The sequence below is a fragment of the Barbus barbus genome (genome assembly GCF_936440315.1).
Source record: "Barbus barbus genome assembly, chromosome: 11".
NCBI classification, from domain to species: Eukaryota; Metazoa; Chordata; class Actinopteri; order Cypriniformes; family Cyprinidae; genus Barbus; species Barbus barbus.
This window is the reverse complement of record NC_136739.1, coordinates 16,444,745-16,470,155: the sequence shown is the minus strand read 5'-3', so window position 1 is coordinate 16,470,155 and position 25,411 is coordinate 16,444,745. Positions and strand designations below refer to the sequence as shown.

General features: G+C 36.9%; 1 protein-coding gene across 1 annotated transcript in view; it reads right to left on the bottom strand.

Moving 5' to 3' along the window:
* Nucleotides 1-24,966, bottom strand: part of LOC306877217 (activin receptor type-2A-like) — a 63,238-nt gene extending 38,272 nt beyond the window's left edge. The window contains exon 1 of the mRNA XM_079428838.1: nt 23,855-24,966. Within this exon, the coding sequence (XP_079284964.1) occupies nt 23,855-23,909 (55 nt within the window). The 5' untranslated portion in view covers nt 23,910-24,966. The remainder of the gene's footprint in view (nt 1-23,854) is intronic.
* Between the last annotated feature and the right edge of the window lie 445 nt (nt 24,967-25,411).

Here is a 25,411-nt window from a genome sequence, read left to right as displayed (position 1 = left end):
AATGTTCCCTCTAATTTTTTTTTCTTGCTGAGCAAAACTTTTCTCTATTGGGCGGACACTTCGGGCACCTGAGCAAAAGCATTCTTTATACCAGACCTGTACAGCATGCACACAACAAAGTGTGTAACTTTTAACTTTAATGTGCTATTTATATTCGATTTGACCCTTGATGTAACTAAATGATGTACATTTTAGGTTACCTGAGAAAACATTTTTACTGTACAATACACTGCAGTTCAAAAGTTTGGATCAACGAGGGGGGGATTCTTTTTGGTTTCTTTTTAGGTCTGCTGCTCTCTCTCTCTCTCCCTGTCAGTGTCCTCATCTGATGTCATGTTTTTTTTGCTGCAAGGCACAAACACACACACTTTTGTCACTAAGCACATAACTTTGCACTACTTTGCCAACTTAAATGACTGGTGAATAGGCAATCTAGCTTGAAAATGATGTAGTGTTAGGATAACGTTATTCATGTTAAATATTTCCCAAAGGTCTGCACTCAGTCACATACGACAGCTGCACGATTCTGGATAAATTGAGAATCACGATTTTTTGTGTCTCAAACAGAGATCACGATTCTCCCACGAAACAAAATAATGTGACAAAATATTATTGCTGCAGTCTATTTAAAAGTGTTTAATTTGAACAAAGTATTAAACATTTAAATATGTATTTATAATATATGTAGTTAATATTAAAATTATGAAAAAGTGGTTTGAATGAATGATTTAATGTCTCCCTCATAAATACTTCACTTGTGTCTTTACTGGATGAATCAGCATTTTTGAACGAATCTCTTGATTCAATCACAAATACATTTTTTAAGTCACTTTTCGTCACCTAGTGGCAAAGCAATGCAATCGACACAAACGTTATTTGAAGCGCCAGTTAACTTTCAAAAGGTCTATTTTGATCGCTACCATAAACATCAGTGTTTATATCTGAACTATTAACTTTGATACCCAAACATGGTAACTGTCTGCTCTGTGTCAGCAGCTGCGCGAACGCAAATTTGAATGTTCCGGTAAGACTTTTTTAAAGGTTTATTAGACACGGGTGAAGCTCTAGTGCAAATAAATCTGTATTTATCCAAGTACGCACACTTTTTTTGGACTAAAAGCCCTAATATTAGGACGTTGTTCAGTGAGTGCAGCTATATGAACACAAATAAACCGCAGCAGATCTGGCTGAATATGAATGTGCGCTTTTATTCGATTCACAGTCGTCTAAAATATCAATGCCATCACATCGACTCCAGAGGATTAAGTTAACTCAGCTCGATATTTTAACTTTCCACATCCACCCCAACCAGTTTACCTTAGTTGTAAGTACCGTGTGTACTGTCCTCTTTTAAGAAATCAGATGGCGGGAGTAAAAAGGTACGATACAGAGCAGGATTTTGTTTTGCTGTCTATTTGCAGTCTCTTTTTAATGATAGGTCTACGCATTTGTCAATCATCCCACTTGCTAGATGGGGAATGAACCCAGTGCTCTGATTGGTCGAAGTCCTCTTTCATTGCTGTAGCTTGATTTAAGTAGGCTACTGTGCGTGCACAGCACAAAGGAGTCACCAGGTTTTTGCGTAGTTTAAAGTGACAAATCGTACCTGCATACTTTGAGGTCAAAATGCGTGCCCACTACGCAAAATGCGTACAGGTTGGCAGGTCTGCTTTAGTGCCTCAGTTCAAGCGGCAAGTGAACCCATTATATCCTTCTCTTTGCTACTATAGTGCACAATGAACATGAATTAACATCAAAAGGTAGCCTATTTTTTAAGAGAGCCTACAGCAGCTACAACTTACGGAAATGTCTCATGTAAAAGCTCGTTCAGTGTTTCAAACTGCGGAAAACGTGTAAACCTTGTAAACATTGCAACGTAACGATACATTTACCTCAGAATAACCATTTGGTGTCCATAGCTCATTATGCCAGAAAAATAACTATAAAGAGGAGCATTTTGCTATATTTATGCACTATTGCATATTAATATTTTTACTTAACCTGTTGTCTACATGATTCAACTCCTCCTATAAAATTGCATGCCAATTAAGAAAGACAGACTGAATGTGTGAAAAACATATGACAACATTTATAGGATGCATTGAGGAGGAGCCCAAACTACACTCAGTGGCCAAGTGATGCTTATGGTCCATGATATTGGTACAGATACTGTGTAATGACCAATATTTTGCAACTTTACAAGTTGGAAAAGACATTTAGTCCCTACTTTAACCTAGTTCCCAGGTCATCTACAAGATGGTTTAAAATGCTGATAAATCAAGAAAAGATGAGACAAACATAGGCTATATAGGCTACCGACTAATAAATTACAGAATGCTTAGCAAACACTGAGGAATCAAATAAATAATAATAAAAAAAATGAAGGAACGCCTCCATACCGTAACGTGAGGTAAACAGCAAAGATAACAAGCTTTTCAAAACAAAAAGAAAAGTAAAACTAAACTGGCTGTCTCTGAAAGGACTTGCATGTTTTTTTCCACAAGAACACCGAATTTTATAAGTAGAATAATCTGTCTTTTACTTTAGTTTGAAAACCAAATCCTCTGTTGCGCTCCGTCCGCTGCGCGCACCTTCGCGCTCGTGCTGACGCGGTGAGTATAAACCAGGCCCAAACCGCTCGTGCTGAAAGCGCCTCTCTTCATGTGATCAGTGAAATCTGACTCCTGCTACAATGTGCCACGGCTCTGCAGCGCATGCTGTATGAAGCAGACGCAGACTATGCACTCGCACAGATGCGACCACGTCAAATTTTTACTCGCACATTCTGAAAAAATGGTCGCAAATGTCTAGAGCCCTGTCATTAAAACTTACATTTAACAAAAGGAGGCAGAGTTGTGCTTAATGTCAAGCTTTATAGTCGATTGCTACTTTCCAGCATACACCATGTCTATGTAAGGATACTGTGGCGGTGAAAATGCAAGCTGGATCAGGGCGTTCGGTCCCAAATCGTACCGTACTGTACTGACCCGTACTATTTGGAGGAAACGAGCCAATAATGACTAGATGAACTCTGAGAGAGCATTGGTCACCAATGGGCCTCATTACCTTTGGCATTAAAAAGTGTGTTGAGTAATCAGCTGGTTATAAAATTGGCATTCTATTGTTTAAAGCACATACAATTGTCCATGTAAACACACCCATGCGGTTTATGCGGTTTGAGACAATTGAATTGCAATCAGATAGCTACCCAATTACTTAAGATGCAGTTCCATGGCAAGAGCAAACAAGACCAAAGCAATGGAGGAGGGTGGCATGAGGCACTCTGTTTAGGGCCACCCTCAAAACTGGCATCAATAAAGTATAAACATCAAAGCGCCAATTCATGAATGGTCAGAATAAAAGGAAACTACATGGAAAATTTTGTAACTCAGGATGGTTTTATTGATATAGAGCTCTAGTGATTTCATAGTCTAATATTTTGCTTTGCAATCTCTGGAAATCTGGATTTCAATCATCTACTAATGTGAAGGTGGAAATCTGATTCCATACATTTTATGTTTGCTATTCTGACCACATTCAAATAATCATTTGACTGAGATATTCAAAAACCGATTTGCACAGCCACTCGAAACAGAGTATTAAGAGTCTGTGTCCACTGCACATTACCCATTTACTGATGGCTCTGCTGTGGTACGGCCAGCTGAATACACTGCTTCTCTGCCGCTCCCTGCACAGAACAGACGCCGAGAGAGGCGACACTGACTGTAGAGTCAGAGCTCGCGCTCACGGGGCAGTACTGGCGACATCTTCCAACGGAATGAAAGCTACGGTTTTTACAAAGTCGCTAGGTTTGTCACTAGATTTGTCAGCTAGGTTTGTTGAACGATTAAGCTACTTTATAGATAAAATTGCAGGGCAGCGCTAAAACCGCAACGCGGCCGCAACGTGACCTGTGTGAGTGAGTGAGCGTGTGTGTGCATTAGATACAGCGAAGACAGCACATTAGTTTAGAACTCCTCATTTTTATTTTTTTTAAATGTAGAGAGTGTGTTAATTTGTGCAATGATAACCAGTGTTGTGCAAGTTACTTCAAACTGTAATACATTACAGATTACTTGTTACTGTTATTTAAAAGTAATCCCTTACCTTACAATATTAGTCTCAGAATTGTAATGCGTTACATGACTCCTGTATTACTTTTGAGTTACTTTCACCAAAATAGCTACAGTAGAACTTAACATTCTAAAATGACAAAATGTACTAGAGCCCTGCCCTAATGGCAAATTGTTTATATTACTTTTTATTAATATTTTTTATTAAATTCATTTAGAAAAAACGTTTGGAGCATTTTTTGTTCATTAAATAAGTTTTTTCTTTCTTAAAGTAACGACCAAGCGGTCAGCGGCAGACCGGCAGGCTGATCATAGCTTATGTTTGATCAAAAAAAGTAGGAGCCCGACTTTAAATTAAATAAAAAAATAAAATAAAATAAAAAATTGGGGGCTAAAAGTGTGTTGTAACGCAAGCGTTACTGAACATGTACCGAGTAAAATATTACTGAAAATTGATTAGTAATGCCTTACACTACTGCGTTACATCAAAAAGTAATATTTTACTGTAATGCATAACCTACATGCAATGTTAAGATGATTTTTTTTAAATATATTAATATGAGTACATTAAAATATAAATTTATTAGAACGAGTACATTTTTTTATTTATGGGCTTAAAACAAGATGCAAACAATCAGAATATTTTACCTGGTGGGGAGTGCCCAACGTAAATATTAAACCTATGCCATTACCTATATGGTACTGTGGTAGAGTTATGGAGGACCTTCATAATGCAGAGGTCAACTGCCTGCTCTGCCTAGTTAGCAATGTCCCTATAGTATGCAGTGTTTAATAAACAGCTGTTTTACTAAATTCTTCTGAAGTGAAATTCAGTGCAGTCCCGTATCGTATCGTGGCCTCTGTATCGTGATACGTATCGTATTGTGACTTTGCTGGTGATACACAGCACTAATGGTTGACAAAGATAAGTAACACACTAAGCTAGAGATGCACGATTAATCGAATGCGATTGTCATGCACATCTTGTCATTAAAGCCGGTTCTGTGATTAGTAGTAAATCTCCATCATCTGCTTTCAGATGGAGCAGCATTTATTACACAGAGCCGTAGTTCTCTTGACAGTCAACAACAAAAAAATACAAATATTTGCACACGATATAATCGTACGATTATGAAATCGAAGAAATCGTTCGCGATAATGACAGCTGTTTGCGTAGCTTCTCGGTGAACTAGAGCTCTGTGTAGTAAATGTTGCTCCATCTGAAAGCATGTGAAAATACCACATTTAATAACATGTTTTTACTCCAACCTCACTTTATAACGTCAGCCAAGTGTTTGAAATAATTATTTCTGTGACATGATGTGGCTTCTTACACAGAATAAGGCACGCAACATATTCCATCTTTGTTTCTAAGCAGTGATAAAGGCTATGTCGATTAGCATTGCATTATAGATATACTTTACGAAAATTATAATAAAAACTCAGATCATCCATATATTTCCGTAGTTGTGTGTTTATTAGTCACGTTGAAACAATGAAAGCATTTAAATCTTCTGTTTATTCAGCTACCGCTATAGGGTTTTCCTGAGTTTCTTCTGGAGGGCATATTTGGAGTTTCTGCACAAGAGCGCCCTCTGGCCTTCGGATGGATATTTACTACTGATCACAGAACCATGCTTCATTGAAAGATACGCGTGTCAATCGCAGCTTCTGTCTAATTGCGATTTAGATTTCATTCGTGCAGCCCTACACTTAGCAGATATTTACGTATTATGCAAATGTGAAGCTCTGTTTTGGGGATTATGTCTCTTTATATCAGGCAACCCAGTTGTGTTCCTCTGCAGCCAGATTAAACCTTGTTGTAGCCTATATTATGCTCTATTAGTTATTTTTTAGAAACCTTGCAATTTTCTACTCCATTTTAAACAGTGTTCTTGTATTCAAATTAAGCGTGGTCCACTGCTGCACACGTTCCACAATATCGATACAGGGCCAGCTGTATCGATACTCGTATCGTCAAATCTCTGTGAAGACACATTGTCGTATCGACGTATCGAACACAGCACTACTGTACATTGTAAGTCAGTTTTCAGCTGTTCAAAGGACTGAACTTTAAATATAATGATATGAATAAAATATATCTATACATATGCAATGTTGCATATAAATGCTGAACCTCAATTATAAACACTCTCAAATAACTCCATAAGAGCTTTTAAAGAACTTTTCTCTGCATAATTGATCATCTTAGACTATGCTCCTATTGAGAAGCTCAGACAAAAGCCCTCTCAAGCAGTGTGAGACCTTGCCCTTCACCATAAACACACTTCCTGGCATTCAAGACAGTTCTTTCCGAACTTCATTCACGGATATTGTAAGAATGAAGCAAATATTTTAAGAATTCTTACATATTCTTGCCAATTGTTTAGCCAGTCTTTTACTGAAAAAACACTGTTTTATAAAGATCTGCAATGATTTCTTCAGCATTGTAAATATAATACAGCACAAAAGTAACTACTATATTTAGTCCATGGATATTTAGTAAAAAGATAAAACTGAATGTAAACATTTAATCATTTAGGGAAAAAAAAAAAAATTATGAATATCATGAATGGTAGTTAAACAAAACAAAGGTCAAATTATTTGACATTAAAAAAATTATTGAACTATTACTGAAATTATTGAAAACAGTAATGAATGTCTATAGGGATCCTCTCTGTGATATAATTTCCTGTTTTATGGTTCTCTTAACATCAACATTTGTGCAAAACAAACTTCTGTATTCCGCAAACCAGGCTACACTATTTAGGTCCTCTGCATGTGCTAAGTTTCAATAAAGATACCTTCAGGAACTACACAGCAGAACTCATTAGCCGCTTTTCCACCGAAATTACCTGGAACAATTTGTCCCAGGAACTTTTCTTTCCCCAAGACCTGTTGTTGTCTGCGTTTCCATTGCGGTCTAAAGTACCGATTATAAAGCAAGAATAGGCAAATAGTCTGGTGACGTAGGTCTGCACACGTTTCTCAATACCAAATACGCAAATTTCAGACTTGCATCCTCGGTTCGGATTTCGCAAATTCGACTCTGGAGTGTGATCTCCCGCGGACAGGATGACGCAAGTCCGGTAATTCTGCAAACAGCAGTGTACTTAATAACACCAGTCAGCTCACCTTGGCTACTGCAATTTTCCTCACTGTATTTACAATAAGACGAAATACTACATCAAACACCACTGCCTGTTTTCGTTTTCATTTAAACATATTAATTGCAGCAGAAATGTAGTTCAGGGAACGTACATGCATAACAATGACAAACTATTATATCAAACAATATTGCCTCTTGTATTTTATCGAGTAAAATTATATTGCGATAATTATCGTTATCGAATTATCGCCCAGCGCAAAATCTACAACATATAGATAAAATTTATTTTAACGAAAATATAACAAATGAAAAAATATATAATCTTAATCTATGACAAAAATACTATTATAAACTAGGTTAGTGGATAATTCAGTAGCAAAAGATATAGCAATAATTTTATAAAACCTAGTGAAACTTTTTTTTTTTTTACAAATAAAAAGTGAATAAGTGTACGACTAAATCTGGTAAAAATGTTACACATTGCTCTTTGTATTGTTGTAAAATACATTTATGAAAAAAACAAGCAAATACATTTATATATAAATATCAGTGTTTCCCCTGCCATTATCTTAGGGGGGTGGCCCCTTTCCAATAGAACCGGTCTATACCTTGTTCTTTTATTAAACAAACTAACTAGCCTTACGTTATTTGTCTTATTTACACGACCGCATGTTATTTCTGTCTCTAACGTTACATTACATTCGCGCTCTCTGTACCACAATTCAGATAAGTTATCTTGAATTACTTTTGGAGCAGATAAAATACATATAATCATTTATTAATCAATTCTTTATTTAAAGGCTGAAATGTGAGGTTTACATTTTTATGAAACTTTTTCAAAGCTTTATTTGAACATTTACATTAGATATTTGAACATGCTTTTAAACTGTTGTCAGTCGAGTTGTCATTTAAAATCCGAACATCATTGGTCATGTTTAGGGGTGTGCTCAAAATATCGATTCTTAGATACATACCGATATAATAAAAAAAGATACAGTATCGACATTCTAGCCCTTAGTATAGATACTCCGCCCAGCCATTAGGGGGCGCAGCTGCGCCCGTGAGTTTAAAAAAACTCATGGAAAATGTTAAAGCAAGATGTAGCATTTAAGTGATTTCATAGTGAAATATGTTATGGCAGTACATGGTGTCACAAAAAAGAATTATAAGAAGATTTAATAAGAAGTTAAGAATAATAAGAAGAAGATTTTGTGCTTGTGTGAGCTCAGACTGTACCCTTGGAAAGTTAAATGTTGACTTGTGGTAGTTTCCAGATTAATACAATTTGTGTACAATTAATCAGAGCACTTAAAGTTGCAAATATTTAAGCAAAATGCACTGTTATAATGCACTTTTGTCTTCAATAAATTGAAGAAAAATGCAGAGTTCTGTTTGTTGAGTAAATGTGTTCAGCATTAACTAATTGGCTCTGGCCCATGTATTTTTATTGAATCGTATCGAATCGTGTATCAAATTGTACCACATTGTATCGAGACAGCTCTGTATCGAGGTACGTATCGAATCGTGACCTGTGTATCGAGGTATGTATCGTATCGCCAGGTTCTCCAAGGTATACAACCCTAGTCATGTTATTGTTTTAGTGATTATGCAAACAAAAAGTCATTTTATTTGTTGTTTGTTGATTTTTAAATATAAAACTTGGTGAAGTGATTTAGGTGTCGGTACTTTTTGAACATCTCCAGCACATTTTAACAATACCGTGATAATATTGATAACAGTGATAATTTTGGTCACTATAATCGTGATAAGAAATTTTCATACCGTTACATCCCTATTTCAAATATTAATGTTTTTATACCAAGATACTAAACGTCTATTCTGTCTGTATGAATTACATTTTTCTGCAAATAAATCTGGACACACCACTGACTCAATGTATACAATTTATAAGTCAAGTCAATCAGCGGTCAATCATGTTTAACACTTTTTGCTGCAAATGCCTTAAATCTGCTTTGATTTCCCTCCGCCCCCCTCAACCAAACACCACCACAGGACTGTCTGAAAGCTCTGGTGTGCTCCTCCTGACAGCACAAGATCACAGATCCATGATGCATGAAATGAACGATCACATTCAAATAAACAAGCTGGATCAGCCTTTGTTCCTGTGTCTAGCTGTCAGAAGGCAACTTGACTTAGTGTCACAATCAAAGTTGTTTGCAAACACATTGAAAGTATTGATTCATGTACAGATTTGCAATGAAACAACAGTTTGGAAGAAACTTTGAAATCTTGTTCAGGGGTTGACAACCCATCCAGGGATGACAGGTTTAATCTGCCGTTCTTTGAAAAATCATTCATATACAGAATATTTAGGCCAAGCAGCTCTTAGAGCTACAAGCCTTAAACGCATCTGTTACAGTGAGAAACAGATATATTTACTAGGGGTGTTACAAAATATCGATACACGTGAGTATCGCGATATTTTGTTTGCTGATACTGTATCGATTCTCAAAAACGGAATATTGATATTTAAAAAAAAATATCATACAAGATTGATGGCAGTTGTTTTGAGTTCATATCCCGACAGCTAGATAGCAGTCTTCATCTCTGAACATAAACAGTGACAGGAAACACTAGCCATTAATGTTAGCGTTACTATAGTTCGCCGCCAGTAATGGAGGATGAAAATGGTTCCAGTTCCCGTTTCGATGGCGTCATTTGGGCTTTTGTGTTAGCGTCCGTCTCGGTTCCGCCACTTGCCGCGTCCCACGTTGAAGAGTCTTCGCACGGACATGGCAGGCAGTAGGTTTGCTGCGCGGTTGCAGCTTTCTCTTCGTGTTGGGGCGGTGCTCGCGTCGCGGTCTCGGCGATTCCACGCGGAACATAAATACAAACTGAAAAACCGCCTTGTTGGAAAAGGCTATTTACACTAACTGCGCCCACCAACATGTGACTGGGTTAGTCAACACTAAGAAAAGACGCTTATTCAGCATCTGTTTCAGTGGCGTAAATGGTGAGACACATGCTTTTTAACGCGATTGACCAGAATTCAAGCCCGCCTTTTGCCAAACTTTTTTTCTCCCTTTTCAAATCTCATATCGCATCGGAAAGACATTTATTTTCAATAAAATGAAGGAAATGATGGGCATTTTCCCAAAATGTTGCATTCGAATATTTGGGCTCATAAAAAAATGAATATTTGTTTATTTAAATGAGGTTTAATGAGAAAGACGTTACTTTTAATTATCAAGTTATCATCACGATTTCTGAACAAGCTTATGATTAGCCGTTACAAAACAATGTTCTACAACAACGTTACGTTACATCGCAAGGTTTTATTGTGGTTGAAAACTTGTGTAAACAAAAAAAATTAAAAATACATTAAAAAAAAAGCATTCAAGATCAAGCAGAGAAAACTGAAAAATCAAGCAAACTGCCAATTATAGTACAGAACGTAGGCTATAGGCTACTCGAGTCAGCCTATATTTATTGTGTTTACATTGTTTCACGTATTAATTCTGAGGGAAACAATAATATCCACATGCTCGGGTGAAAGTTTGTTCCTCAGTCTGATAACAATAAGAACGCACTGTCAAAGATAACGTGTGCTAACAAGTTTCGGTCCCACTTTATATTAAGTGGCCTTAACTATGTACTTACATCAAAAAATAAGTACAATGTACTTACTGTGGTTATATTTTATTGCAAAACACTTTTGCTGCTATTGAGGTGGATACGGGTAAGGTTAGGGACAGGTTTGGTGGTAAGGGTAGGTTTAAGGGTGGGTTAAGGTGTAAGGGATCGGTCAACAGTGTAATTATAAATGTAATTACAGAAATTAATTACAGATGTAATTACATGCAGGTATTTTTCAAATATAAATACAATGTAAAAACATGTATGTACACAATAAGTGCATTGTACTAAATGATTAATTTAAATGTAAGTACATAGTCGTTAAGGCCACTTAATATAAAGTGGGACCCAAGTTTCTTAGCGCTGTGTGTTAAACCACTCTCTCTCGAAGAAGAAACTTTATATAATTTGAAGATCAGTTCACTATCAGATGCGCTCTATTCTCGGCTCAATCGGAGTACAGCTGCGCTTACCTGCAGTCGTGAATGCAGTGATGGACAGCTGTCTTTCCTCAGACGACTGTTTTTGGATTTCAAGATTTCTCATTGTGGTGGTGATATTATGATAAATCAGTTTCACCAATTCATTTGATCAGAAGTAATTACATTTTGTCAGATCATTTAGATCAAAGTAAATCCAAACTTCGCGAGGCAGATGTCGACATTCTGTGATCAAATACTATCAACTTGACACACTACACAGCGCCACCCAGTGCACGTAGTTATAACTGCTTAGGATTTATCATGGATTCCTTGCATTTACAGCCAGCAAATTAACACACAGTAAAATTCAAATAGTGTTTTTATTGTTCGAATAGTAATTACAGACCGAATATTTGAATGTTCAACTATTCGTGCACACCCCTAAAGGAAATAATCAAAAAGTTTAAAATAAAAGTATTGGGTAGGGTTAGGGTAGGTGTAGGGAGGCTTTATTGTCCCAATAAGGTGGCATCCATTTAATCATTTGAATTAAACCTATAATTTACACTCAATGCATTATTATTGCGTACTGTTTTATAATGTACTACAATACTGAGGTGCAGATAATTGCAACTATTTGCAATAAGTAGTTAATAGTATCTATAGCTATTTGCACTTAGTGTAAATAGCATATCATTAAAAAAATACTGCTATTTTCACTTGGGGTAAATAGAATCCTTTGCTATTTGCACTTAGTGTAAATAGCCGCTGCCTGTATTTTATTGTTTTACAATTGTTTTGATTTCTTTTGGAATCCTGCAAGCACTTTATTTTTTATTGATATTAAGTAGATGTAATTTTTTGTTCAGATCAAAATGTTATGACATTGTATGTCACAATTTTAATTGTAAACAAACTGAGAACCTTTAAAGCAGGGTCTAAAATGTATATGGTCTTTTTAGAAAATACATTTTATACATATACATTTACCTAAAGAATCCTGCAAGCACTTGAATTTTCCCCCCTTGACTCATACTGCACAAAAAGTGGTTCAATAACGTTGAATGTTACAGGGACTAATTATTGCAAATGCAGATCCCAGTGGGTTCTGGTTAAACAATTTTTATTTATTTATTTTTTGCTAAGGTTTGCATATGGTGGTGTGACAGCTTTCCGAAAAATATATCATAAAATAAGAAATATCCCAATATATCGCCTTGCTTACAGTATCACAATATATCATATCGCAACCCCTGTATCGTGATACGTTTCATATCGCCAGATTCTTGCCAATACACAGCCCTAATATTTACTCCATCACGATTTAACCACACAAACGTCTGTCACAAAGAAATAGGAAAACTATGGCACAGGTCAAAGCATACCATTAGAGGACAAAGGCAGCACATTTGATTTCAAATAGCCCTTCCGTCAGCAGTGGTCAACCGTGGTTGTAAATTATTCACAGAGGCATCTGCACCTTGGGCAACAGTGGCTGCAACCTGCCTATGTCATGGAAGTCCAGTTGGCGAGGATCAAAATACACTGCAAAGCAACTCAAGGTCAAGCTATCAATCACACATTAGCGCTTTAGGCAAAATAAAATATGGGAAGAATCAAATTATAACGTGTTTGTATCATCAGGATCACAGGGATCAATACGAAATAACTTTAATTGAAGGACTTTCCATTTTTGAGCCTCTCCTCCTGTGTATGGAAAGCCCATTCTTCTTTAGTAGTCCATCTAACCTGCTGTTTAAATATTAGCGATGTGATTTTACTTAATGGGGTGAATGAGTATTGTTTTATAACAGTGTGACAAACTGAGCGCATGGGTTCATACCGACATTTGATATTGGGCTGAAAACATCCGATTGGCATTAAATAAACATGGTGCAGCCGAGAACGCTGATTACATCTGAGTAAAGATGCTTTACTGAGATAAACCGACTAAACTAAGAAAGACTAAGGTCAAGTACAGTAAGGCAGAAGTTCTGACACCTACTTATGCTGTCTTTCATAACGCAACAAGAGTGAATGATGTACGGCATGCCCACATTAATCAGACACTTGATAATCTAAGAACAAGAATGAAAACAAGATGAAAATTATTGTAATAAAAATCATTTTTGGATGTCTTCACTTCCTTCTTTCAAACATCAAAACATAAAGCTTCTCTTTTGTTGACAATAGGGCCGGGCGATAAGGCCTAAAATCAAAACCACGATTAATTGAACACTTTACCTCGGATTACGATTATTGAATGATTATTCGAGGGGAAGTCGTGGCCTAATGGTTAGAGAGTCGGACTCGTAATCCAAAGGTTGCGGGTTCGAGTCTCGGGCCGGCAGGGATTGTAGGTGGGGGGAGTGAATGTCCAGCGCTCTCTCCACCCTCAATACCACGACTGAGGTACCCTTGAGCAAAGCACTGAACCCCCAACTGCTCCCCGGGCGCCACAGCATAAATGGCTGCCCACTGCTCCGGGTGTGTGTTCACGGTGTGTGTGTGTTCACTGCTGTGTGTGTGCACGTTGGATGGGTTAAATGCAGAGCACGAATTCCGAGTATTGGTCACCATACTTGGCTGAATGTCACTTCTTCAAAAAAATGTTTTTTTTTTGCCCTCACAGTTCATTAAAGGTTTACACTGTAAATATACTCAAATATTGAAGGTGGGATATTTTTTCTACTGAAAGTGCGCACTTCTTTGTGATTTTAAAATAATTGAAGGAAACAAACTATTTATGGTTATTCGGCTGCACAATAAATAGACACGCACACTAGACTCGCGGTAGTATGTTTTCAAGGGGAAAGTATTAATAGGATTAAAAAAAAACAAAATTACCGACATAGGAAAATTACGTCGGTTAGAGATAATTTTACGCCGTCATTTTTTGTTTGTTTGTTTTTTTTGATAAAGGTAAGAAAAATACATCATTTGGACCTGTAAAGGGTCTACTTGTATTTGTGTGCACTCACAATACCAACAAAAGGAAGTTCTTTTATAAAACAAAGAAAACAAACATGATGTGCTTTCTGCCGTCTTTAACAGGAGCGCTTCACAAAAATGAACCGAAACTGAGCGAATACATGCCTCACAGACATGATAAATGATAATATCACTTAACGAAATAAAAAAATTGAAAACAAAAACGCTTTTATTATAATCTTAATCATAATCAATAAAGATGCATATTTCTCTCTAAAGGCGCGTCTAATGAGGAGACGCGAGTCAGGATCAGCAACTTCATCCTTGCGACACTGACTCAGAAAACATTAGTTTATTAGTAAATGGTTCAAACATCTCCTTACTATTTCCCGCAGACACATTCATGGTTATGTTTGCTGGGGTTTTGCGTGCATTTGAACGCAGAACTATTCCGCTGCGCTGAAGTCACCTGCTGCGGGACACTAAACACCATCGAGCTGCTCTCAGTCGTGTGGTCTCCTGTTGTTTCCACCAGCGCGGTGATTTTTTTTTTCAATCACTAATCGATAGATGTCTACAATATAAAAATAATTTTGCAGGGCTCTAATACTCAACATAAACCGGTGCATAGCTTATTTATTCAGATCGGCTGGAGCAATGCAGAAATGGAAAATCAATCAATAGACTGACAGAATTCTTCATTTTCATATAAAGTTAGCCAACATATTAAAACAAAAGTAAAATAAAAAATAGGAACGTTTATCAAGGAATAGCATTAAAATGGCTTTAAGAAATGTACTTCATGTTGGCTATATTGTCTAAAAACAAAAGAATGCTAGTTTTACTTACTCAGACCATGCACATTTGTTAACGTGGTCTGGCGAAAGACTGGACTAGACGATTCTGCACCTGAAGAAAAAAAACAATTAATAATAAAAAAAAAAATAAAAAAACTTGCTCGGTAGGAACTGAAGTCACAGGCACGCAGAGAGTTTCGAAAAGAGCCTGGAAATCCCGTAGCACCACCGAAGTGGGTCTTCGTTTAGAAGAATAGATCGCGTGCATGGGATCACGGACCGCAGCGACGTATGAAAGATTGACATTACTGGCTCTGGCTAGCCTCCAAGCTAACGCATAGGTCTTTCGTGTGGTCATTCTAAGCTCGCCGCAAGGCATGAGAGGTCTGAGGTAAAAATGTAGTTTCTGCCCAGATATGCTTTTAAAAATATTTAAATATTTTGATATGTATTCTTTTTCAAAAGTTTTATTTTAACTTATTTAAAATTAGGGCTGCAACTAACGATTATTTTGATAATCGATTAGTTGGCCGATTATTCTTTCGATTAATCGGATTAAAAAATATTGACCAAAAAAAACACTATTCCACATTCTGCCCAATGTCCTTCAAACAAACGTGACAACTGAATGCTATGAAAACATACAGTGCTTAATTTATTAGACCACTTATCATAATAAAGAGAAAACATATTTTAGAAATTTGTCAAAAATTTGTTTAAATTTAAAAATGTTATTGTCATTTATTGGACATAATAATAAAAAATGGCCTCATAACAGCTTGCATTCTTGCTGGTATTGTTTATGTACTTTTTGACTGCAATTGGGTATCGTGAAAAAAAAAAACAAATAAAAAATACAAAAAAAAAAAAAAGTGCTCTGGTTTTCTTTCATAGATAACAGCAATAATGATATTATAGCATTAAAAATAGCCTACTACTGTTACTAAAGAGCTTACACATATTGGAGTACTAACCAGTACAGAAAGCCGAAAAATGATTTTGGTTATCACCAATACTGTTACTTTAGAGCAGCAGTGGCACAAACCTTACATAAACACATTGTTAAACTTACATAAATTTGTTAAGCATTGTAAAAATTGAATATAGTTTAAACCTCTATTAAAAATTAAAATAATAAAGATAATAATAAAGACGAATAAAAACACAAACTCAGTGTTAACCAACAGGTAAGAGTAATGTTCTGCAGGAACTACTTTGATCACAGTCACCTCGTCATTTCTTTATCTTGTAAAAGGCCGTTATGGAGCGTCTCATGTTTATATTCAGACAGACAATTACACGCTGTTATCCCTTTAAAGTTCCTACTCTCATAAAATATTCGCACTGCATGTTGACTTTTAAACCTTAAATGAACTTTCAACAACAGATAATTCAGCACAATGGATATGTTTGCGCTGAAAAGCCTATTAATTGTCTCCCTCTCTACTGTGTTCTGTCCGTCTGGCGCGCCCGCCGCGCCGGCGCTCATTCGGTATTTTAAACTTAACACAGACTGTCAGGACGGACCTTTATGCAAAAATGGAAATGCTCGCGTGAATTTGTGGCATTTATAGATAAGGATATGACCGTAAACTGAACGTTTTTGCGCTGAGGACGCACACGCATCTGTCAAAGCGCCTGACAGGGCAAGCCATTACTCTTATGCATTAACTTAAAGCTTAAAATAAAGAATTATCATGTTTTGGGCAGCTTGGATCACGTGCTTCTCCGGCAGAATCTCATTCTGTTTCCTCCACTATTTTTAGATGCATTTTTTCCATAGAAATGCATTATTCAGTGCCGTAATTTGACTAACCAGCTGAAGTTGGACGTACACTGTGGGCAGACCCGATTAATCGATAATGAGAATCGTTGTCGATGATTTTCATAATCGATAATAATCGATTTTATCGATTAGTTGTTGCAGCCCTATTTAAAATGTTTTAAATGTAACGTTAAAATGATGGTAATTTGGATAAAATGTTTTTTTTTTCTCTCGTGTAATCGACTATTGTTTTCAGTGTCGACTAGTAGGAGCTGTACCGTTTAGTCGACTAGACCCGCACATCCCTAGCCGATACCGATCCAATCCGATACCAGCGCAGTTTTTGTTTTTTTAAATCGATGTAGAATTTCTATACTTCTGTGTGTGTTACTCTTCTGTGTGTTAAACACAATCTACTACATATCGATAACTTCATTTTAATGAAAATTAACAAATGAAAAAATATATAATCATAATCTATGACAAAAACACTATTATAAACTTGGTTTAAAATACAGCAAAAGATACTCTAGAAAAATCATGGGTGCACAATAATTTTATAAAACCTAGTGAAACATTTTTATTTACAATTAAAAGTGAATAAGTGTAGGACTAAATCTGGTGAAATTATACACATTGCTCTTTGAATTGTTGTAAAATACATTCATTAAAAAACAAGCAAATACATTTATATATAAATATATAGCCTACTATAAAATTTAAATATTTCTTTTAAATCTATAGCACAGTAATGAAGGCAGCAACATATGATAGATAGGACAGAACAAGAAAGACTGTTAATAATCATTCATTGAGCAAAAGTAAGGCCAGGGCTCCAGACAAAAAAAATCGAGTAAGGAGCCATTGGCTCCTATAAAAGAAAAACTTAGGCGCCAAATAATTTTTTTAGGTGCCACAGAATAAAAGTGGTTTATTTTATTATTATCATTTTATTTCCCCCCCCCCTATTTTAACATTTAAATCGTCATGTGTTTATGTCTTATCTTTTCTAGGCTTTATCAGCATTTTAATCCATCTTGTAGATGATCAGGTCGACCGGGGGACTAAGGTTCACTTAAAGTGTGAATTAAATGTCTTTTACAACTTGAAATATACAGTCACAAAGAATTGTTCTTTACACAGAATCTGTACCAATATCATGGACTATAAGCATCACTTGGCAACTGAGTGCAGTGCATCCTATAAATGCTGTCACGTCTTTCACACATTCAGTCTGTTTTTCTTCATTAGTAAAATGCAATTTTATAGGAGTTGAATCATGTAACAGAATAAGTAAAAATATTAATATGCAACAGCGCATAAATATAGCAAAACGCTCCTCTTTATAGTTATTTTTCTAGCTGACTGATGAGTTTATGGACACTGAGTGGTTATTCTGAGGTAAATGTATTACAATGCAATGTTTACAAGCTTTATACATTTCCTCAGTTTGAAACACTGAATGAGCTTTTACATAAAACATTTCAGTAAGTTGTACTATAGGCTTTCTTATTGCCTACCTTTTGATCATGTTCATTTCATACTATAGTAGTAAATCAAAATATATAATGGGTTCACTTGCTGCTTTAACTGAGGTGCTAAAGAGATCGCGCCTGAGCATTAAGTGCGATACTCTCCGCTCGCACGATCCGGACGCATACACGGACCGTGTGGACGCGGGGTACTGGTGTTTATATTACCCAAAGTGTGCGCTTGTGGTCCGCATTAAAGAGCACCCAAACCGCATCATTTGAATTTCGTAGCATTTTAAAGCTGATACTTTGTTTATTAAAAAGTAAGACAGCACAAAGCTTTTTGCGATTACTGGATGGCAAGTGCGCTTCAAATAACAGGAAGTCCATGCATTAACAGAACACAGCATATAGACTAAGATCTCGATAAGAAGAAGCCATATTAGTAATGATTATAAATGAGAATTGTTGACGATATTGCCAGTATGCACAGAGCTGATAGCTTTACCTTTTGAAGTTTGTTCAAGTTGTGCACGAAATAGACACGGCTTTTCTGCACTTGCACTTTGGGGCTGTTTACACCTGGTCACGTCATGCATTTTTTTCCTGATCGGATAGCTATCTGATCCTGAAAAGACCAGGTGTAAATGCCGTCCGAAACGCATTCGAGACGGATATAAATCCAATCGCTCGAAGTACTTCAGGAGGTGGTCTGGGCGAAACCGGACAAGTGTAAATGCATCTGGTTGTTGAAACCACATATGGTAATTTTACTCCTCCCATAATATTAAAATAATAGACGTGTGAGAGCGTTTTATAGGCTATATGGCATGTTATAGTCAGATATGACAGCGCAATGCAACAAGCATCACCGCGGATGAGTAGCGGAGTATTTCTTCAGCAAGCGACGCGCAAACTGAATGAACCTGAAAGTAAGTCGCAGACGCTCAACACAATCTTCTTCATTAAAAGTAGCGAGACTAGCCTATCTTTCCAGTGCTGATGCCGCGCGCTCTCTTGTTGCGGTCTCTGATATTGAAATTAGCTGATAATTAATAAAATTATCCATTGCTTTCATTGACGTGAACTCCGTTATATTTGCATATGAAGCGGGAATTGAAGAACGGATTTATATCCGTTTTGCGAAGACACATTTATGTGGCCAAGTGTAAATGGGGAAACGTTTTAACAAATCATATAGATATCCGATCAGAGAAAATGCATGAAGTGACCAGGTGTAAACAGGCCCTTTCAGGTCTCTCTCACTGCATTCAGCAGACTGTGTGCGGCAGAGACGAGGACTGTTTGACACTCTATTCCAGTAAAACTTTGACGCGCATCGTCTTATGTAAGTTTAATACGTGAACATAAAAGATGTGAGCGCAAAACAATCGGGAAAACAGTCCTTTCATGCAAATTATATATAGTCGCCAGTGGCGACCTCAGCAAAAACTTCACTCGCAAATTAATATTTTTGGTTTCGTTTAGTCGCAATATAAAGCAGCAGAAAGCGCTTGAGGCGACACGGAGTCACAGCGCGCAGCCCTCTGAGTCCGCATAGAAACGTTCAAAGTACAAAGGGAAGAGATATTGATGCATAGTGTATTAAATCTGTGCGTAAGTTAATTAAGACTTTTCTTTTAACCATTTTAAACCTGTACTGTAGTTTGACTGTAGTAACCGAACGCGACACGCAGTTTGAATGCTGAATGGAGGATGACAGACAGTCGCGGCGGAGAAGAGTTTACCTGAACTTGAATTTAAAGACTTAAATATTAATCTGTACCTCAGATTAAACTATGGAACAGCTTCAGAACACTTGAAATATAGTGCACGAAAACTTTATGGTGCTTTATAATGTTCTTGTGCCTTTCGTGGGGCTCAACAATAACACAGAATAGTATACGCACAATATCGGATTGTCTGACCGATCCCCGATCCGCAGAAAATGACTGTATCGGAGTCGATACCGATCCTGAGTATCGGATCGATGCATCCCTATTTCACATGGCCCGTCAGAAAATAGACCTTTAACACAGTCTGCGTGTCATCACATCCGGCTCCGATTAATAGCCAATTTTGTGAAGAAAATTAAACTAATTAAACTAGTTAAAACTGCGCATTTATACTGATTTCATACCATGTAATCGTAATTAATGTTTAAAATTTTTGGCTAATTCTAATGCTTTTTAATGTGATATGTTGTTTGTATAGTTTTCTCGCTGTTGTGTAATGAAATAAGGTGATCAGACTGTGAAAAATTGCCTATACACATACAGTATGGCTTGCACGCTCCAGTTTAAGTCCAGTTTAAGTTCTTTCACACTACTATTTGAATCTTCCGCTTTTCGAACGCGTAACTGTGAGAAAGGCCTATATGGAAAATCCCTGGAACACTTCACATACAAGCCAACATGAAAACATGCTAATTTAAAATTACAATAGGTGTTACGATCTGTTCCTGATCATCAATTCTGTGCAATATCCCTCAGGATTTCCAGAAATACAGATAACAGATCATAAACAATAAAAGCACTTAAGCACACACACAATCCACAGATCTAATCAGCTGCAGCATAAATAGTGAACCGACCCCCGGCTAACTATTCAACCTGAAAGTGTAATACACTTTGGACTATGAACTTATTTTGTTGATCCAAATGAATCCATACAGAAAAGATTAAATTAGTACATTATTCCAGAAAGTTTTCCAAAATCAGGGTTGTGAGCAACAAACTTTCCTATTCTGTAAAACAGGTCACGTTGCTTCCAGTTCAGGTCTTTTGGATGTGCTTCGTTAAATATGGAGCTGTTTTACTCAAGATGCCTTCAATAGAGAGAACAAAGATGAGCATAATCAATGTCCATCACCTATGCAGACTGAGATCTGAAAGTTATTTTTTAATTATTATTGTTTTTCTTTTTCTTACCAACATTCAGATATTTAAACTGAAAATAGATATCACCATCACTTCATAAAAACGGATGCGATAAGACATGTTTGGTCAGGTGATATTTAACTGATACCCCATGAAAATGAGAAGACGAGAGGAACCAATAGTCTGTGACCAATTTACTTCTGCACCTACATGACAAACAATAACAAGCCTTGCACTAGTACGTTCACTCATCGCATATGTACAAGAGAGAACAGAGTTAGATGAAAGTAAACACTTTTTAGTGAACATCGTTTTTATGCCATCTTGTAGTCTCACAGCTACTGTATAATCCAAATGAACATTTATCGATTTGCCCATCAGCGACCCTGTTCTGGCTGCACAGAAGAAGATTTCTAGAGTAAATATATATATTATCCATGACACAAAAAGTCCTTTGTTTTGGGGATTTGTTTCAGAAGTTGTGTTGCTGTGCAATGACCCAGCTAAGCTGTCTGGGTGTTATACAAGGGAAATAAATGTACCCACAACAGCTGTGCTGATAGATTACAGTGAATAAGACACTGGAAGAGGAACCAACATTACTTCCATTCTGCACTAACACTAACACAATCACAAGCGCAAAAAACACTGTGCATAAATGTGTCATTTTAATGCAAACTGCCAAATGATAATGCGTTCTGTGAGGAACACAAACTGATTTTTGCTTGCTTAAATGCTAATCTTGCAAGACACTCAGTTCCACCAAAGCGCTCATGAAAAACAGCTGACCATGGCATGTACTTTTAATAGCTGGCAAATATTTACATCAAAAACAGATACAGCAAGCGAAGCCACTGAACAAAGTTTGTAAGTTTAACTAAGATGTTTGCGGTCAACAATCTAAGGTCAAATAAAGCACATTACTTTCAACGTCTAGTATATCATCCATTACATCTGAGGTACTGTGTAACACTCACAAAGTGATGTAAAAAAAATAAAAAAAAGTTAGCAGTTATTAATCATAATAATAAATGTATCTTGCATCCGTTGTATCTGTTCACAAATTGCTATTGCTGCTAAAATATAACTTGTCTCATGCCAAAACTACAGTGTAGCTTTGTAATGCATCAATATCAGACACAACTGTAAGCTTTGTTTTCACTCTAATGCTCCAATTAAAAAAATAAAAAAAAATAAAAAGCATATAGTTCAATCTAATCGCTCCTAAAAGGATTAGCCTAGAAATTGGAGGGGGACAAAAACATTTAAAATTATACCATTCATGTTACCTTCTAAAATGGACATAATAAATCCATTGGAGAATAACAACAAAATAATACAGCACCAACTAAAATAAATATACATCTATATCTATAACCGTTTCTGTCATTCATCATTGAAAAAGCTAAAGAATTTCCATTAAATAAATACACAAATCAAATTCCTCTTTATGCTTCCTATTTTTCTGTGTGCTTTGGTCAGATGTTGCCAGTTGTGATTTATTTTAAGAGTCGTGATGTTTAAGGCATAATTTACATTCGACTGGGCAAGTGCTCAGACTTGATTCTCTCAGCAGTCATAAACTCATGCCTGGGCAAAACTTCTGTGATCGCCTAGATGTAGCACACAAATGAAACTGTTCATTTATATCCGGTATATGAACAGTAGCAAACAAGGTCCAAATACAGACAAAACATCCACTGACATCCTGAAGTATCTCTAATGGACATTCAGTTGTGTAACACAGCAATACAACACAACACAGTGACTACAATCTTAATTGTGGCTCTAAAAAAACACAACTACAAAAAAAAGGTCTACAATGGTTTATATGCTCATCCCATTAGTTTACACCAATTCCTCTGAGAGAGCATGTGCAATGTGACCCAAAAGATATGGTTTCTTATGTTACCCAGATGCTCCTGAATACTTCTGCCTTTAGACTGATATAAATACAGAAGTGATGTGCTCAAATATAACATTGTATTGATTAATTGACTCTGTAGCTAAAAGAGCGCAGGGATGTGTGGGCAAGAGCGATCCAAGATGAGGGATGTAGTGGGAACACTGAGCACACTTATGCATTTCTCAATAAAGGCAACATTCAAACCTTGATCACAAAATCTGTTGAGAGACATCTGACAGTTGCCTTGCAGTTCCTTAAATATTCCTGAATAAATATAATAATTAATGCTGATGTAACTCCAGCACTCACCCATATCTTATCTTATCTAATGTTCTCACATGCAAATATGACCTTTGGCTTTGCTGGCCTCATCAAATATTTTTTCTCTTTTTTTTTTAATCACTCATATACTAACATGTAACAGTCCTCATCCATGAATAATAATAATAAAAAAAAGAGCTACCAGTAGAGGGGGTTTACATGCAACATATAAAACATGCATGCATGCACGAGCAGCAGCAGCCAGCAAAATGTTATTGACACTAACAGTCCGCCATTAAACTAAAAGAAAACGACACTAAAAGTAGTTCAATGCATTACTAATGTTTTCTCAACTCCACCGAACATGTCTTCATGTTGGGGACTCGTCAGACCAGTTACTGAAGAAATAAACTGCAAACTCCTGGCAGTAAACGGTGCTCCTGTATGGTGCATGCTCGGATTATATTCAGATGGTATTATGTAGCTATTTACGAGAAACCAGTGAATTCGATCTCAATGCGGAGTAACACGAGAAACAGCCTCCGGTGGCACATACATACAAAAAGAGACATGTCATGATACAAATATACACTCTGTATATGCATATTGCATTTAAAGGGGTCAAAGCGTATTAACACCCACCTGAGGAGCAGGAAATGAGGAACACTCCAAAAGCCAGCTTTGTTGCAGGTCCCATTTTTCAATTTTCTGACTTGTCCTACAAAATCCAAAAGTCTTTGCATTCAAGTGTCTCCTTGATCGGCAGTCAGTGAAACACGACCGAGTCAGTGATATATGGCAGTGCAAAAATCCAATGCCAGCTTAGTCCTCAGATTCGGTGATAGTTAGCAGACGAGCTTTTAGGAATAAAGTGATCTATGACTGTCCATGCAGTTTGCTTTAAAACCCCATATCAATAACGAGGAAATTCCAATGCGTACGAGTACTTTATACAATGTTGCCCTGCCGCGCGCTCAGAATAAACGAGCCCGTTCAATAAACTCGTTCAGCAAATGGGCCAGCTCCCAACCCCAGTGATCAGAACTGGACAACCTATGCATAGAACCTGCCATAAAATATATAGATACAAATATAGTTGTTAATGCAAAGGAACTAAAAGTTCAAACAGAGCAATGTCTCCAAACCACCTGGAAAGTCTATGGCAGTACACTAAATACATGCACATTTACGGGCATAAAAATGGAATTAATATTCCTAAACGATGTTTCCACATCACGCTCACTTCGTTTTATGCTTAAATATAGTATATGTAGTACAACATATCATAGATAAAGTTAAATAAAAAGGGGTCACGCGCACGATTCAGCGCAAGCGCGAGCTCAAGTTGACAGTGAAGGACTTAAATATGGCCAAACGCGCTATATCCACATTTCCTTCTGGTGTTAATGACTCAAACCTGCAATTCCCAGCCTCACAAAGCTTCTCCAGAGCTGCTAAGGTATGTAGTTACAACAAACAGTCGTTTTAAACTAAGACATGTCGACGGCTGAATAAAGCTTAGCACCTACAGCCTCTGAAATAACTTCATCAGCCCCGTCGGGAATATGACCCCAAAAATGAGACGGAATTGACAGATAACGTCACTAAATGTAATCCTTCAATATGAATTGTCCCGGTGTTCGCGGTCGGTTGACTTTTTGGAGCGGTCGGAACTCAATTTATAGCGATTTCCCCCTCCGTTGCTGTCAGTCACCGTTGGCTTACTGTATTCAAGATGGACGCCGGGGTGGATTGTTTTTGTTTTTTCTGTCCTCCGCTGCCTTTACCCGCCCATTTCTTTACGTAAGCGCGGCACGTATTGATTGACAAGCGGTTTACCCAATCAGAGCAACATATGTAAATAATTGAAACCAACCATAGAGCTGGCTCCACATAAAGCCATGAGGGGTTTGTGTGTGGCAGAAATATTCACTGTATGTTAATAGTAGTGTAGGATACTATCATACTTGTGATGTAACATCCTATCATTTATAAAAGGCGTACAACACATTATTGTGTAATTATGTTGCACTGACATATTGGGTAGACCAGGCTAGTCCAATTATGAAAGTGTGTATTTTCGCTATAGATTGTATATGTTGGTTTTACCCAGATCAAACCCACAGCTATGGTAGCTGTTTATTGCATTTATTAGCTGAAATAGTTTTTGCCCAAACTGATGTTTTTTTGTTGTTGTTG